General features: G+C 46.5%; 1 protein-coding gene across 1 annotated transcript; it reads left to right on the top strand.

Moving 5' to 3' along the window:
• Positions 1 to 189: 189 nt before the first annotated feature.
• khnyn (KH and NYN domain containing) lies at positions 190 to 16,698 on the top strand. Its single transcript, XM_079758059.1, has 9 exons — positions 190 to 732; positions 854 to 1,124; positions 1,835 to 1,969; positions 3,717 to 5,698; positions 6,253 to 6,383; positions 6,803 to 6,899; positions 7,126 to 7,233; positions 12,778 to 12,879; positions 15,507 to 16,698. The coding sequence occupies exons 2-9, from the start codon at positions 903 to 905 to the stop codon at positions 15,895 to 15,897; spliced, it is 3,168 nt and encodes a 1,055-aa protein (XP_079614185.1). The 5' UTR covers positions 190 to 732; positions 854 to 902; the 3' UTR covers positions 15,898 to 16,698.
• Positions 16,699 to 16,761: the final 63 nt, after the last annotated feature.

Genomic DNA, 16,761 nt, shown 5'->3' with positions numbered 1-16,761 from the left:
GGACTCTGATGACATCACAGCGCGTGCGCTGCACAAGCCCGAGGGGGAAAACAAGTTCTTGACGTTAATGGAATTCCCCTGGCCATTCTGGTTCGTGTTTTGATGTATTTTATTAGAAGGAAGAATATATACTTTATTATGATACACCTTAAATGCTGCATATGTGGTGACATTACAGTTCTTTATCTCTTAAAAGAAAACAATAAAGACACATCAAAAGACTCGTCGAACATATTGTTATTGACGTATTTAAGATGAACTATTCACTTGGTTTCCGAGATAAATATCGGGACGTAAACTGGGCGGCACAAATCTCTGTTACCAACCAATCAAGAGACCAGTCACAGTGCGTCCGGATCATTGACTGGTTGGTGACGGAGAGAAGCACCGCCCCCTGTACGCTCGGACCCTTGGATCACGGCAACCTCCATGAAGAGCCTGGGGACCCGCCCCAGTCTGGCGCGTAGTTGCCACTTTCGTTTTGTTTGGGTTTGTCTGGACTACGAAACGTTGCATTATAGTGAAATAGGAGACAGGTAAATAACAACATCAAGTTATATTGTAGAATATTCCGCGTTTATGTCGTCTTTATTATCATAATCGAGTGCCAACATTTTGGACCACTAAAGTTACGAGCAGTTCTTCCCCTGCTCGGATGAGAGAGAAGGGAAGTAAAGACGAAACTTAGAGGCAGACACGGATCAAGCCGTTCAACCGAGTAGGTAGGAGAAGGTAGGTCTAGCTCTACTTCAACAAAGTATAAAGTAGCGTGATATATGACAACTTAGCCCGAAATTGTTGACATTGACATTCCCTTTCGATGTGTCTGTCCACCCTCCCCAAAAACCAATAGGTCGTTTCAGAGAGATTGGGAGGTGGTTGGAGAGAGAGAGACTGGGTTGATGGACCCGTCGCACAGCGGTTCCGAGAGGGAGGGTGAGCTAATGGTGAAGGATGAGTTCGCCTGCGCCGGTACGTTGCGGGACTCTCTAACGTCCCAGCGCCATTCAGTGGAGAAGATATTCCGGGTTTCATTTGGGATCGGGACCGACGATGTGCCTCACAACGATGGGCAGATGTGGCTCAACTTGCGGGGTACGAGCCTCGATGTGGCCGCTGCTAAGGTCAGTCTGACTCCCATCATTTTGCCTTGAGTAAAAAGTAAAATGTATTATTGACTGTAGAGACGGCCTATTCTATAACTTTTTATTAATGCTACGTTATTGTTCCAATCAACTTCTGTATCCCTTCCCGACCCCCTGCAATGTAGTTATTTAACTGACACCTCTTCCTGTTAGCTTTCCGCTAAAAGCAATAATGTTTGCAATAAAGCTGAAGGTCCATAAACAACGCAGCTCATCAACAGATATTAAATCAACATACAAATTCTCTGAAGGACCATAAACCTCGCAACTCACCAACATATATGACACATCATTCTAGTCTTAATGTATTAGGGCGGCCTAGACCAAAACACCGCCCACCTGGGTGATTACACCGAGATGAATGCGTTGAGTCACATCGCGTCTTAAAGACCAAATGAATTTTCCAATTTGTATCAACACAAATCATTATATATACACGATGATTGACAGAGACAGATATATACTAGACAGAAAGACAGAAAGGTTGATAGATGTATCGATAGATCGACTAACTCTTGTATGAAATTTGAATCTCATAATTTATCGTTTTAACTATTTTGTATCTAAAGTTTCACCTCCTGGTTAATAGTGTTAGGTGTATGTATTATTATGGACTCCTCTCCTTGCGGTGACATTAAATTGCTCTTACTTTGAAAGTAATTTGCATTATTTTTTTCTTCTTGTGACAGCTGTTTGTCCGAGGCCTGGTCAACGAGGAACAACAACAGGAAGTGTCCTACCCAGGGTTCCTGCACTGTGTGTTCTGTGGAGCCCGAGGGTTGTTCATGGACTGCTTGATCAAAAACACATCCGCATATATTGTGGTATGCATGGAGCTATTGTTGTGGATAAAAACCCACAATCTATTACTCGAAGGTCGAGAAGGACTAGGTTTGAAAGATTAAGGCTTTATTACCACTTGCATAAAGTAACAACTGTCGTGGCAATTCCTTAACCAGATATTGCGTCTAAGACAGATGAGATTTCCAAACGGAAAAAGCACACAATACTTGTGGACAATTATGGTCATATATATTTGTTATAATACCACAAACAACGATACATCACAACATTCATCAACAAACAATAGAATAGGCATACAATACAATAATCCGAGGTCTCAGATGGGAGTTCGCCCTGCGTCTCTCTAAAGGTTTACAAGGAAGTTTCTGAGGGCAGCTGTCCCCCACCAACCCAACAACGTTTGTTAACCTGATGGTAATCTATTGATTGAAGCTCCTCAGGATGTCATAAAGGGGGTCGCGGCCATGCCAGATGGAACCCTTCACCTTTCGACGCTCCCCAGGGGGTCAAGAGAACAGGCCCAAACCAACAAAAGGCAGCTAGCGAAACGGAATGTGTAAAGAGATATTCATCACACGATCACAAAGGTTAACATTTTAGACGACCCTGAAGAAGAGCAGGGTGGCAAAACCATACAAGGAATAGTAAACAAAGCCTAAATTCATCATAACAACATGTGGATTTTCCATCACACAACAAAACCTTAGTCGGTTTGCAAAGAACTCCTGAACAGTGATCAGGCTTCGAGGTGTATCCCCTCTTATCACAACGCTATATACTACGGGCCTTGAAACTGGACACCGCTTGTGTCTCCCACTCCCGTTCCCCATTTACTTATCATACGCTTATTTTCCCGCCCTGTATTCCCAGTATATTCTAATGTAAAGACATATTAACATTACAGTAAAATAAGTTAGATCTTAATCATTACATTGTAAAGAAGTTACGTCTTAAACATCTTAGTCATTACAGTCTGAAGTTGCGTATTAAACATTACAGTTATCTCCTATGTGAGGTAGAGAAATACTCTGGGATTAAAATTCACTCGTAGTTGTTCAATAACCTGATCTTAAACAGACAGGGCTCACCACATGTGTAAGGGATGAACCTTGTATATCCAATACTGTTCAAACAATGGCTGCTCTGGTTTAATCAAAAGGATAAGGGGCTCCCAGCAGAAGCCTGTCGGGAGGTTTTATGAGTGACAAGGGGAATCCCTTGGAACAGGGCCATCTGTTAACTTGGCTTTGTTCCACACTGGCATCAAACAGATGGGCAAGATCTTCCAAATAGTTATTTAAGCCTCAATACATATTTTCTCCCATACTATTTGTTTGTTCAATTTGGAGATTAATTCGATTAGTTTTGTAGAATGAAGTCTGGATGACAGTTAAACCGCCGTACTGTGGAGATCTCCAGAGATAGAGAACCTTTTAATGAATACATTTTGACAATATAATGTTATTTTGGACACAATTATTCAGCTTGTTTCTGCCTTCGACATAAACAAATATAATTTCCCTATGTTGAGTTGTAAAAGGATCAGTGTGTAAAATGTAATAGCATCTAGCGGTGGGGTTGTAGATGGCAACCGACTTTATAACATGAATATTATATTCCATTTCTGCCAAGTCCATTACGCTTTAAGTGTAATCCGATTTGTCAGTGGTGGTAATATTTTGATCTAGAAAAGCAGGTTGAGACCGTCAATTTTATCGAGGGGCTCGACAGACTTAACTTGACATGGTTTTCTTTCACCTGATTCAGGTCGGCTCCCATGGTTGCCTGCTTATCTCTGGCCTCACAGAGCCAGTAGTACAGGCCTACTCCCTTATCACAGACCTGTTGGAAAGGTTCCAAATCACCCAGGACCAATGGCCCGAAACAGGCAGCAGGGCCTTGGGCAAGTCCCTGGATTCAAGCCGGGCCTTCAATTGTCTGGTGAGGAAATGGGAGGACAAGTATACCCCGGAACTTCTATCGCTCCCCGAGGCGGCCAAGCAGACCCTGCTGACCTTGGTGAAAGAGTCTGGTCTTTATTCCAGTCCCGGTTCTTTGGATTGTTCCTCAGAGAGTCCAGACCAACGAACAGGCCACGGTTCACCTAGCCCCATGACAGGGGCCCCCGCGAGACTAGGCTGGGAATCGGGAAACATCGCGAGCTCCCTCGCCTCCAACGCTTGCGCTTTTCAAGGGCCGGAAGGGGCCCGAGATCCTGATGGTCAGGAAACGGAGCGTCGCCGAGCCGCGCCGTATTTGGTAGCGGAGCGCCTGTCGCCAGCTACAGAGCGACCGAGTGGGGGTCTCACAGGTCCCCCGGCGGAAGACCTCCCACCCTGCGACGCGTTGGGCCCACCCGGGCACGCGGCTGTCGGAAACGGAGGAGGAGGAGGCGGGGGAGGAGAGGGAGCAGAGCAGCGCCTGGGGTTTCCCCCGCAGGAGGTGGCCGAGGAGGAGGAAGCGGTCAGGGTGGTGGCGCTCGAGGGGAAGGTGAAGGGGGAACCGGAGGAGGAGAATATGGAGGACAGCGACGAGGTGGTGCTCTCCATAGGCAGCCAGAAGGAGTTCCGGCTACTGCTGAAGTTCTTCACAGCCATGGGCTACACAGAGCAGGTGGTGAGGCAAGTCCTGGCCCGCACGGGCCCCAGGGAGGCCTCCCAGATCCTGGACCTGGTGCAGCAGGAGCAGGACTGCAGCGACAAGAACCCCGAGTGCGGACACCGGACCAGCCAAGTCAAGTTGAGTCCGAAGAGCGACCTGCCCATAATCGACTTTCTCAATAGAAGTCGCCAGGCCCAGAGAAACTACCCCACGGAGACTGAGGTCGGTGAAGGCGGTATAGATGGAAAAAGGAGGAGAAGTAAAGGAGGAGGGGCCTCGGGCATGAGACGAGAACCTTCCGGAGACGAAGGCCAGGGGGAACCGGAGGAGGACTTTGTTCTGGCGGTGGTGAAGAGGGCGGCCGCCAGCTGTGGCTACAAGGAGGAGAAGGTAGCGGAGGTCTACGGCAGCCTCCCCGACCTCTCCACCCACCAGCTGATTCTCCGGCTGCAGCGGGAGGTGGAGGTGCCGGGTGTGCCCCGGGAGGAGTTGGAAGAGGAGCTGCTGGAGCGGGAGCCGAGGAGAACGGCCACCGGAGAGGAGGAGAGAGGCAGACTAGGAGGCCACCCGACACCGCCCCAAATCGTCCCGAAAGAAAGGAAACCGAGCGTCGCACTCCGACCTCAGGAACCTCTACCCAAGCCTTCCGTTTCCACGGCGATACCGCCGCCAGAAGTCAGGGGCCCCCCGCTGCTTACCTACCCCTCCCCGGGCCTGGGTCCGGGACCTAGCCCCCACCACCTCCCCCACGCGGGTCCGAAAGCAAAAAAAACAGAAACCTCACCCCTGCTACCTAATCCCCACCAACCCCAGCCCAATGTCCCCTACATCTCCCCCCAAGCCCCGGGCCACCTCCCCCCTACTGGCCAAAACAACAAAACCTCCAATCCTTCGGCCGAGCTCCCCTACCCCTTCCCCAAGCCCGATCCAGCTCACCAACACCAACCTCCCCTCCATCCCCCCGGCCAGGTAATGAAAGAGCCGCCGCAGGGCTTCCTGGCGGCTGCCCTGTCGACAGGCGCCTTGGTCACCGGAGAGCAGCGCTTCCTGGAGGGTCTGCGGCAGACCTTTGACCTCCAGTTGCCTGCCCAACCCGGAGACCCTGGGCTGAGGATGATCATCATAGACGGGAGCAACGTGGCCATGAGGTGGACTGTTTTTATCGTATTTATAGTATTGTCGACTTCTTAACCCGAGTATGACATGTAGACATCTTAATGTGTGTGTCTGTTTGTTACCTACTTTAGTAGAAGTACATTTAAAATGTGAAAATCTTTATCAGCATATGTTGCAAGCAAAACAGTATGCTTGCTCTCCATTAACAATAAAACAGCCAACAATAACAACACAATGTGTGACAATAATAAGTAGGAGTAAGTGAAAATTAAACTGATATTAAACTGAAAGGGAACTCTATAAATACCTACAGTGGGCATTAAAGTAATGATGGCCTCAGTAGAGGCGCCGCCCCTGACAATAACATTATATTGTCATATTTTCCATATCCAAACGCTGCATGTTAGGACAGATACATATGCCATTCGCCTGAAGAGGGCCCAAACCTTTCTCTATGTATGCGGCTCGTGTTTTGCCAATGTATTCGGATTGTGAAGTCTGCATCTGTCTATTGGTTTGGCTCATTGGGTGGCGACCTGGGAAGCTTTGTATTGACATTGTGTGTGTGTGTGTGTGTGTTGTGCAGTCATGGTCTGGGCCACTTCTTTTCGTGCCGTGGCATCGCTCTGGCCGTCCAGCACTTCTGGAACCGAGGCCACCGACGGATCAGCACCTTCCTGCCCCAGTGGAGGCAGAAACGAGACCCAAAGATCAAAGGTACCAGGGTTACGCTCTAGACTTGCAATGTAATGCACTTCCTGAAGTATACGTGCACTTCCTGGACAAACGGGGAAGTAACTCTGCAACCTTTGGTTCCCCCCTCGTAAGTCCTTTTGAGCTAGGAAGAAGATAATCATTCTCCCGGGGTTTCAAATAATACAAAGAGTCTGTGTATTGTGATTTTCCTCTAGGGCTGGTGGTACCACCAGGAATGTCTTATCTAGTGTCATCACAACCACTCAGTTAATAAGTTGATTACTCCAGAAGTCTTGAGTGAGGGAAGCTGGTGATTTCTGAGTGCATTTACAGGCACGGTGGAGGCCGTCTGGAATTCCACCATTAATGGTTCAGAGTGTGGGACTGTGGCTGTGGATCATGATGTATTTGACCGTAGGTGTGTTTGTTTCGCTCTCCAGAGCAGCACTACCTGACGGAGCTTCAGGAGCTGGGGCTGCTCTCCTACACGCCCTCCCGGGAGGTGCTGGGGAAGAGGATCAACTCGTACGACGACAGGTCAGTCCAGACCAGTCCATTCTATAGAGCAGCGCTTCTGTGGTCTCGACTCCAAATGGGTCCCGATCCAGACGGAGGTGTTGTGCCTCGCTTAGCGACGCACTTAAAAAACAATATATATTGTTTAATAGGCTGTTGAAAATATTGTTCTCAACCAAGTCCGTTATGTAAATCTGTCCCAGTTGCGTACCCTCGCTGACCTCTGACCTTTGCCTGTTCCCGTCAGGTTCATGCTGCATCTGGCCCAGACGACCGACGGCGTCATCGTTACCAACGACAACCTGCGTGACCTCCTGGACGAGTCCCAGGCGTGGAAGGACATCATCAAAAAGAGGTGAAACAATGCCGTTTTATTCTGACCAACGGAGAGAAGTGTTCAGGAAGATCACACATTTTTACGACAAAGCTTGAGAATTGTGACGAAATATATTAAATTAGTTATTGGATAAAAGAAATGAATGATTGCATAAGATATGAAAGAGGTACAGGAAATCATGAAAAATAATAATTACTCGTGTAGGAATGCTGCACGCCACCCAGGTGGAATTTATTGGGCTCCCCCAGACGAAGGGCGCAGGGCGTGGGTGTGGGAAGACCGGTTTATTGTAAGATTTCATGATGCTGCATGTTGCCATGCAGGCGATCTCAGTCTGAGTGTGTGTGTGGTGATGAATGGTTTAACCTGTGCACGCTGATTACTGAATGAGTGTGCACAGGTGTGCAACCTCACCCAGCCCCAGAGTCCAATTAGACTTGGCCAGGGAGGGCTCAACGCTAAGATTTTTTTCCACTTGGCCGGTCGGGCCAGTGGGTCTGAATTCTACTTGCCCGAAGTCAATTTTCACTGGCCCCAAATATAAATAGTTTTTTTTATTAGTGGTTATCAAATAACGACAAAGATTCAGGTAAATTGTTATATTTGACCTTTATTTACAATGTATGAATGCATCTGACATTGTTGGAACATTTGTATTTTTTTTTTTGAGGTTTTATCCCATATTTTAAACTTTGGCACTCGTAATATATTACATCAAAAAAATAAAATAATAATCCCCTCACACCGGACGTGCTCTCTGACCTGCTGACGGCCATCGTCAACACGTTCCGCATTGAAGTTGGCAACTGCTGGCCCCTCGATGCTAATGTATACATGGGTATCAATCACGTGACCTTTTTGTTGTGACGGCCATCTTTAGGACCATAGCGCCAACAACCGAGTCCAGGTGAAATGGCGTTGGCTACCGTTAATCAGATGATCTCTCATCTATCTGATGAAGAAATGCAACGCTATTCCCAGAAAAATGATATTTTAAGTTTTGATCCATATTTACTTCCCAATCAATTACTGACCCCGCTGAAATCGGTCGTTATCTTGCCAAACATTTCTTTTGGCGACATTTACATATACCTTGTCCACAATCCTTCTCCATACACCGGGGAGTCCCTCAAGGCATACAAAAGCACGGAAGCTTACATGTATTTTAAATCAGGATGGGTGAATGATCCTCGAGTTTATCATCTGGAGATGAAGAAGCTGTGAGGTGTCATCACAGGGTGCCACAGGTCCAACATCATGCGTCCTTCTCTTTCTTTTGACAGCTTGGATTTGCTCAAATTTGCTGTAGCTATTTCTTTTTCTTTTGCGTTGCTCAGGTGTGAGATAATCAAACAAACTTGGCACATAGTCGGGGTGCAATGGATTCTCACTCTTGTGACCTACAGTGGTAGAATGAGATATAGTGACACATTACATAGATACATAGATAAATGTATAAATAAGCAGTATAATTGTAGTGCAAAGTAGAAATATAAGGTGCAAGTGAACAGATAAAACATATAAGGTGCTTTGAGACTGTCTTATTCTTATTATTATTATGACATGAGTTTCAGCTGTTATTGTACAGTGTGATGGCATGTGGCAGGAAAGATTTCCTGTATCTGTCCCTTAGACAGATTAATGAACCGTGTGTGAGACTAACAGGTGGGCTACGCTGTGTAAGTGAACGTTCGCAACGCGCAAAAAATAGTTTTAGAAAACTAGTTTCATCACATCTGATCATAGCAGAAGGTAATTGTTACATCAGACGCAACGCGAACAAACACTTCAGTTACGTGCCCAGTGTAGCCTTGTTACATCTCTACCAGAAATAATTAATGTTACTCGACCAAAAAAAGTGTTCATTGCACAGTCTGGAGTGTTCTGTCGGAGTCCAGTGATCCCTTTTAATGGCAGCTAACCACTTATGTCTCCTTTCTGTGTTTTTGGGAATGTTATAAAACGTATGTCCCGTTTTTTTTGACTTACTGTTATCACAGCCCACGGCACAGCAGATAGAAGGCATTTGTACCGTTTACTTTCGGTCACTGGGCGGTCCTAAAGATGGCACCGGCTTTACGCTGTGACGTCACATGATACCCGTGTATAGGAGTTTCCACAGCATATCAACTGAAAGGCTGCCACGCCAGTCAGATTTTATGCGTTTCATTGCACTGAAGCCACGCTCACAAGCAGCAGTGGAGAGTGGGAGCACGGAGCAGGTTGGAGAAGCTCTGTAGCCTGTCAGGATCTTTAAAAAAGTCTGCCCATACCTTGGTTTGTTGAGCCTGGGGCAGCGCTTTTATGACCACTTTGGCACTGGGCCACTCTTGGTGTCTTGCCTGACTCCTGTCACAGCCCGCCCTATCCAGTATCTCGGCAAAGTGTTCTGTGATCACAAGTAGATGGTCCGCTCCAAAGCTGGCCAGTTCTGCCTCCTCTGTGGGCCACTACCTTGGGTCCACCAACCTTGCAGCCACTAGAAGAATTTTGTCTGACTCCAGGCTCTTGAACTGGCTCCTCAGGCTTTGGATGACCTCGTCAAGGAGTTGGCTCTTCAATCTAACAACATAAGATGTCTTTTTAAATTTTGTTTTAAAGGCAGGGACGCAAATAAAACATTTAACACATTAAACACAACTAAATGAGCCCTTTTATGAACAACAGGCTAATTGAACTGTTAACCATGTTCTTATTTTTTTAATTTCCTACCTGTTAAATCTATCCCTGCTCTCCTGGCTAAAGCTCTGTAGCTGAACTGCATGGAACTGGCCCTCTGCTGACTCCTGAAGAAAGGTTTCAAGGGTTTCTCCAGCTGTTGTGTGCATGCTTGTAAGCATGAGCAGTGTCGTCTCAAAGGACTATAAGGCCTTTGGGAGTGTAACACCGTCTTCCTGAAGCTTCAGACTTAAACTGTAATGGATTACACACAGATCCGGAATTTCAAAATAAAAGGATGACAGCAGCAGCACTAAACTGCTCCGCTGGATTAATGAGGAGCCCAGGCTCAAACGTAGCAATACAGATATAAATAAATTCAAAACGGGCCCATTTGGATGTAGCCTCAAAAACCATGATCAAAAGTGGGCTGTAGCTATGCATTTCATAACACGGTTGCTTCTCACAGTTTATTTTTGCTGCGAATTTGACTGACTTATAACAATAGAGCAACTTTACATAAGGCTGATAAATTAACAACTTACTGTCGGCAAGCCATGTCAGTGTTGTACTGTGTACCCAGCCCAACTAGTAATGCGCGATATAAACGATATACGATATAAACGATTAAAAAACATGGCCTACGACAGAGATTTTAATTCTATCGCTTTATCGCGATAATGCATGTTGATGACGCAAAATACAATGTTCAATTTTTGGTTTGGTGCAATTCCTTTTCACATTGCAATTTTCGCAACAGTGCCAGAATTCGTCAACAAACCTGCATGTGTGCAAAGAACGTTAACCCATTTGTACCGGCTGCTGTGCGGCGCAACATGTTGCTCCGCGCAGCCGGTACAAATGGGTTAATGGTAAACACGCATTGATGCGCAATCCGGTCTTAAAGGTAAACACGCACAGATGCGTGATCCGGTCTGAATGGGTTAAATCATTGGACAAAAAGGTCTGGGGCGTTGTAAAGCGTTAAAGAAAAAGGGGGGGGGGGAAGCACCGGAGAAAGTAAACAATCATGGATATCCAGCGTGATATACATTGATCTGCGGACTGGTCCAACTCCTTCTCCCTCATCCTGACTCGGAATGTGTTAAATGCATCGGCATTTTTAAGTTATGTTTTCCAGCATACTTTTTACTTGCTTTTGTCGGACCGTCGGGTGGTGGCTCAACATGGAGCAAAGAGGAGACGGAATGTCTTTTGGATATCGATACCCAAATATAATGGGTGGTGGCTCAACATGGAGCAAAGAGGAGACGGAATGTCTTTTGGATATCGATACCCAAATATAATATATATAAAGACGTTCCGTCTCCTCTTTGCTCCATGTTGAGCAACGTCTCCGAGACCACCTCTCCGGTTGGGTCAACCTCCTTTTGATGGTTAAAAATATCACGTAATCGACAAAAATCTTAACAATCAATGATCAATCATCAATTAATCATGCCCATCCCTAATTGTCAGTACAGTGTCTGTGCCTTATCTAGAAAGACCCCCGTTTTTCCTGTTCTCTGCATCTTGGGTGGCATTTAAGAACCAAGGACTTAAACTAAGTGTAGTGCCTTTTAGAATGGTTTGCACTAAAGGAAAGAAACCCAATACTAATTTTATTTATCTGCAACATTATGTTGTATGATTACAGTGTTTCACAATAAATGTTCTCGAAATGACATACTATATTTCTCTTTTTTTTAAATACATTTAGCTGTTTGGCTTTCCTTAGGGTCTATGTAACCTGTTCTGAAACGGTTATTTTATGATTTTATATCGTGATATATATCGTTATCAATATATCGTTATGTCAAGAGGCTGCAATGTAAATCGCAATATGGATTTTAGGCCATATTGCCCATCTCTAAGCCCAACCCCGTTCTTCTGTTGAGTACTCATACTGGGGTACACGGTAAATGGTTGTCCGGTCTTCGTGACGTGATAAGCTGTGGTTATCAGCTTTGTGATAACCACATTTGCCTCCGCGTTCTGTTTAGTAAAAATAACCGGCAAGGCACCGGAGGACAGGTTATCAGCAGCCCGCTTAGCTGCCATGCGAGCTGGCAGCAACATGCTGCTTGCTCTTATCGTGACACTCAAGCATCTGCTTTCTGATAGATGACGTTCCTTTAAAAAACGAACCGCTTTTATCCGCCGTTGACGGGAACTTAAGACAAACCTCGCAGAACATAGTTGGTGATTCCTCCACATCCTTGAGTATAGCCCAGGGGAACTCCTTCTTCCAGGATGCTTGAAAAGTTTGCTTACGCTTGAGCTCGTACGCAGCCATCTCCCAGTTCTTCATCAACTGACTGCGGCGGGCCCGCTACCTGCCGGGAGTCTCGCGATCTCGATTTTGATTGGCCGAAGCCACATTCAAATAAAATCAAATAGTACACCAAGCATTACAAGCATTATCCGACGAGGCCAAGGGGAGGGGGCCCTCCCCTTGGCCAATCAGAAAAAAAAAAAAAAAATCTGATTTTTTATTTATTTATTTATTTTTTGCTTCGAGTCCTCCACTTGCCCGAACGGGCAAGCGGGTTGTCATAGTTACTTGCCCGACGTGGCGTTTTACTTGCCCCGGGACGTCGGGCAATCCTTATTGTTGAGCCCTGCCAGGGGAGGCTGCCTCAACCAGCCGTCATCCACACACACTCCCACATCGAGGCGTTATTATTAAAATGTTTTTACCATAATTCCAAAACAAATTGCCACACAATATTGCTGGGAAAATCAAGACTTACCGATAATACATGAAAAGAATCTGACATCATGAAATCATGAAGTCATGAAATGAACAGGTTTTTTTTTGTTAATATTCAAATTAGAGCCATGTTGGATCCACGTGGATGACAGTTTGTTGACAGTCCCCTGGTTGCTTTTCTCCCCATGCAGGCTCCTTCAGTACACATTTGTTGGAGATCTCTTCATGGTGCCAGATGACCCTCTTGGCCGAGGAGGGCCACACCTGGACCATTTCTTACACTCTGAGCACTGGTAAACTCACAACGCACACCGTTAACACACAGCACTGGTAAACTCACAACGCACACCGTTAACACACAGCACTGGTAAACTCACAACGCACACCGTTAACACACAGCACTGGTATCCGCACATCGTTAACACACAGCACTGGTAATGTCGCAAAACAGGTAACATACAGCACAGTTATGGCCCCAACAAACGTCCGCTCAGTGCTCAGAACACAGGTAAACGCACAAAACAGGCAAACTCACGACACCGGTGAACTGTGAGGCCGACAACAATCAAAGTGTACAAACTAATTTGGAGAAGCTACAAAGCATTATTTACATTTACATTTACATTGAGGGCATTTAGCAGACGCTTTTATCCAAAGCGACATACAATAAGTGCATTTGTTACAATAAGTACATTTGTCATAAGAAGTGAAACAATATATCGCTGTCGGTACAGTAAAGACGTTCATAGAACCAAGTGCAAGTATTACAATCGCTAGGCTAACCCATTCCCCGTGTAAAGCAGTGATAGCAGCTACTGTAGATGCTACACAATTAAGTACCTTGTACAAGTGCCAGGATGTACAACATTCAATGGTGGCTGTGCATTGGTTTCTATGCAGAGTCGAGATGAACTCTGAACAGGTGAGTTTTGAGTCTTTTGCGGAAGCTGGTGAGCGACTCTGCGGTCCTGACAACGGTAGGGACCTCGTTCCACCACTGAGGTCCCAAAACAGAGAAAAGTTGTGACTTTGCTGATCGACCTTTGCTTGCTCTTAGCGATGGCGGTACCAGACGTCCGGCTGAGGTAGTTGAGCGGAGGGATCGAGCTGGGGTGTGTGGCTTTACTAATGCTTGGAGGTAGGCAGGGGCAGTCCATCGACTGCCTTGTATGCCAGTACCATCATCTTGAATCTGATGCGAGCTATTACAGGGAGCCAGTGGAGGTCTCGGAAGAGGGGGGTTACATGTGAGAACTTTGGTAGGTTGAACACGAGGCGCGCTGCCGCATTCTGGATGCGCTGCAAGGGTTTAATCGCAGAGGCAGGGAGTCCAGCCAGGAGCGAGTTGCAGTAGTCGAGGCGGGAGATGGCCAGTGATTGGACTAGAAGCTGAGCTGCTTCCCTTGTGAGGAAGGGCCGGATCCTGCGGATGTTGTAAAGTGCAAATCTGCAGGATCGGGCCACCGCAGTGATGTTTGCGGTGCAGCATAACTGATTGTCCAACACTACACCAAGGTTTTTGGCAGTTGGAGAAGGAGATACAGTGATGTTCTCAACAGTGACCAGTAAGTCCATGTGTGGGCAATCTTTCCCTGGTATTAGGAGGAGCTCAGTCTTGTTGAGGTTAAGCCTCAGGTGATGGGCAGTTGTCCAGGTGCTGACTTCTGCCAGACATTCAGATATGCGTGTTGCAATCAGGGCTTTGTCAGATGAGGGAAAGGAGAGAAATAGCTGAGTGTCGTCAGCATAGCAGTGATAGGAAAAGCCGTGGGATGTAATTACATAGCCCAGAGATCTGGTGTAGAGGGAGAACAGAAGAGGCCCCAGTACCGAGCCTTGAGGGACACCTGTATCAAGCGTGCAAGGTTTGGACAAGGAGCCATTCCATGTTACCTGATAAGTGCGATTCATCAGGTAGGACGTGAACCAGGAAAGGGCAGATTCAAGCTCGGCGAGAGTGGCGGGGAGGATCTGGTGGTTCACAGTGTCAAATGCTGCCGACAAGTCAAGGAGAATGAGAACCGATGAGAGGGACGAGGCTCTGGCCGCCCGGAGGGACTCAGTCACCGCGAGGAGAGCCGTCTCAGTGGAGTGTGCTTTTTTGAAGCCTGACTGGTGAGGGTCAAGCAGGTTGCTAGATTAGAGATAGGAGGACAGTTGGTTAGCGACGGCACGTTCCAATGTTTTAGAGAGGAATGAAAGAAGAGATACTGGTCTGTAATTCTGGATGTCAGTGGTATCAAGGGTTGGTTTTTTGAGGAGAGGCTTTATTCTGGCAGTCTTGAAAGACGTTGGAACAATGCCAGAAGTGAGGGAGGAGTTAATAAGTGCGGTTAGAAATGGCAGGATGTCGTTTGACACAGCCTGGAGGAGGGAGGAAGGGATAGTGTCAAGGGGGCAGGTGGTGGCATGGTTAGATGTTATAATTCTGTTGACCTCGTCTGAGGTGAGAGGGATGAATTGGTAGGCATTATAGTGCTCATACCGCACAAACTCGTTGAAAAATTCGACCTGACACACGGCAAGAAAAGAAATAGGAGTCAGAAATGCAAAGTTTGTATTTGAATTGGCGGTAGTGCCAATCGTTGACATATTATACCACCAGGTGTGAGTGTGATTAGCCGCTACAAGTCGTTTTGAAGATCGGCCTCTTCTTACACCACAAGTGGGCATGTCCACCTAGATGTATGCTGGATGGATCAGTCTGCCAGCCTACCCAGTGGACTGTGGCAAACGTTGCTCATCTAGCCGTCATACATCTAGGTGGGCACGCACACTTGTGATGTCAGAAGAGGCAGATTTTCAATTTCAGATTTTCAGATTTTTTCTTGAAAAGGCTATTCACACTCACACCTGTTGGTATTATATGTCGCCTTTAACCTCCTCCTCCTCCTCCTCCTCCTCCTCCTCCTCCTTTCAGGACTCCTGACCCGGGCAGCCACTCCTTCGCTGGCGTCGCCTCCCCTTTCCCCTCTTCCAAATTCCCACGAGCCAAGACGGAAGTCCTGCAGTACCGCGACCTGACACCGGGGGGAGCGGCTCCAGAGCCAGAACCGAGGGGGATCCGGGCGGCCGGCGGGAAGAAGAAGAGCGGGCCGGGCAGAGCTGCCAGCCCAGGGAAAGTCACCCGCGGTGGGGGTCGGAAGGCAGGTCCAGAGAGGGGCGTGGATGAGACGGCCAGACTCAGGGACAGCCTGTGCCAGGTGTTCCCTGGTCAGGACGACACGGTGGGCCTGGTTCTCCAGCGACACCCCACCGAGACGGACATCAACTTCCTCTCACACTTTGTCTTAGAGCTGCAGAAAGGCTGAACGGTGTCAGTACGTTTTCAAATGCTTGCGGGGGAAGGCCCCGCAGTGCTAGACGCACAGGGACTTGGACCAATGATTGTGAAGTACTGTGTGTGTTACATTTCGACATGCACTGCACTGAATTAAGAACATTGTGTTGATGGCATTGAGCGCTGACAATATTTACAAATAACCCCAGTGGCTAAACTAGCTAAACAAATAATTAGGTAGCTTATGACCAAATTATCAAAATACACAGCACCAAACAGCTAGCCTGAGGCTAAACAACCAAATATTTAATCTTTTGCTTCTAGCAAACTAGCGTAACACAACAAACAGCCCGCTGTTAATCTAGCAAAACACCCAAAAAATAATTTGCCTGTGGCTAAACAAGGTAAACTCACCTTATATTGTCCTTTGCATATTGCAGACGATTTTATGGATATTATATGAATTTACGTAAAGCCTCAATATCAGTGAGCGCAGGATTCATGATTTTTCTTTTTTTCTAAAATGCTTAATTTTTCTGAAATGTGGAGACGGGTTCGATAATGCTACTTTATTTGAAATTCAAGTGCCTTAATTAAGTTCCTAACATAAAAAATGTGTAATGGGTCCGTTATACCAGAGCCCGTCTTCCTATTAGACATTCTCTGGTTATACGAAGGGACCACTGCAGCAGTGAGAACTTGCTGTATTCCACCGTCCGATTTGACCACATGTCAAATCACATGGATCATTTTATTTTTCTAAGAATAAATACAGCGATATATATTTTTTTATTTTCTCTAAAGAGCAATAAATACATGAAGTAAAACATAACAGATGACTTTATGTTTTTGTTTACTTTGCGACGTACCAGGAGTAAATTGAGTGTGGCTGTGA

This window comes from Pollachius pollachius, assembly GCF_949987615.1.
Source record: "Pollachius pollachius genome assembly, chromosome: 20".
Classification (NCBI taxonomy): Eukaryota; Metazoa; Chordata; class Actinopteri; order Gadiformes; family Gadidae; genus Pollachius; species Pollachius pollachius.
Note: the sequence above shows the minus strand (reverse complement) of the source record. Positions and strands in the feature narration are given on the sequence as shown.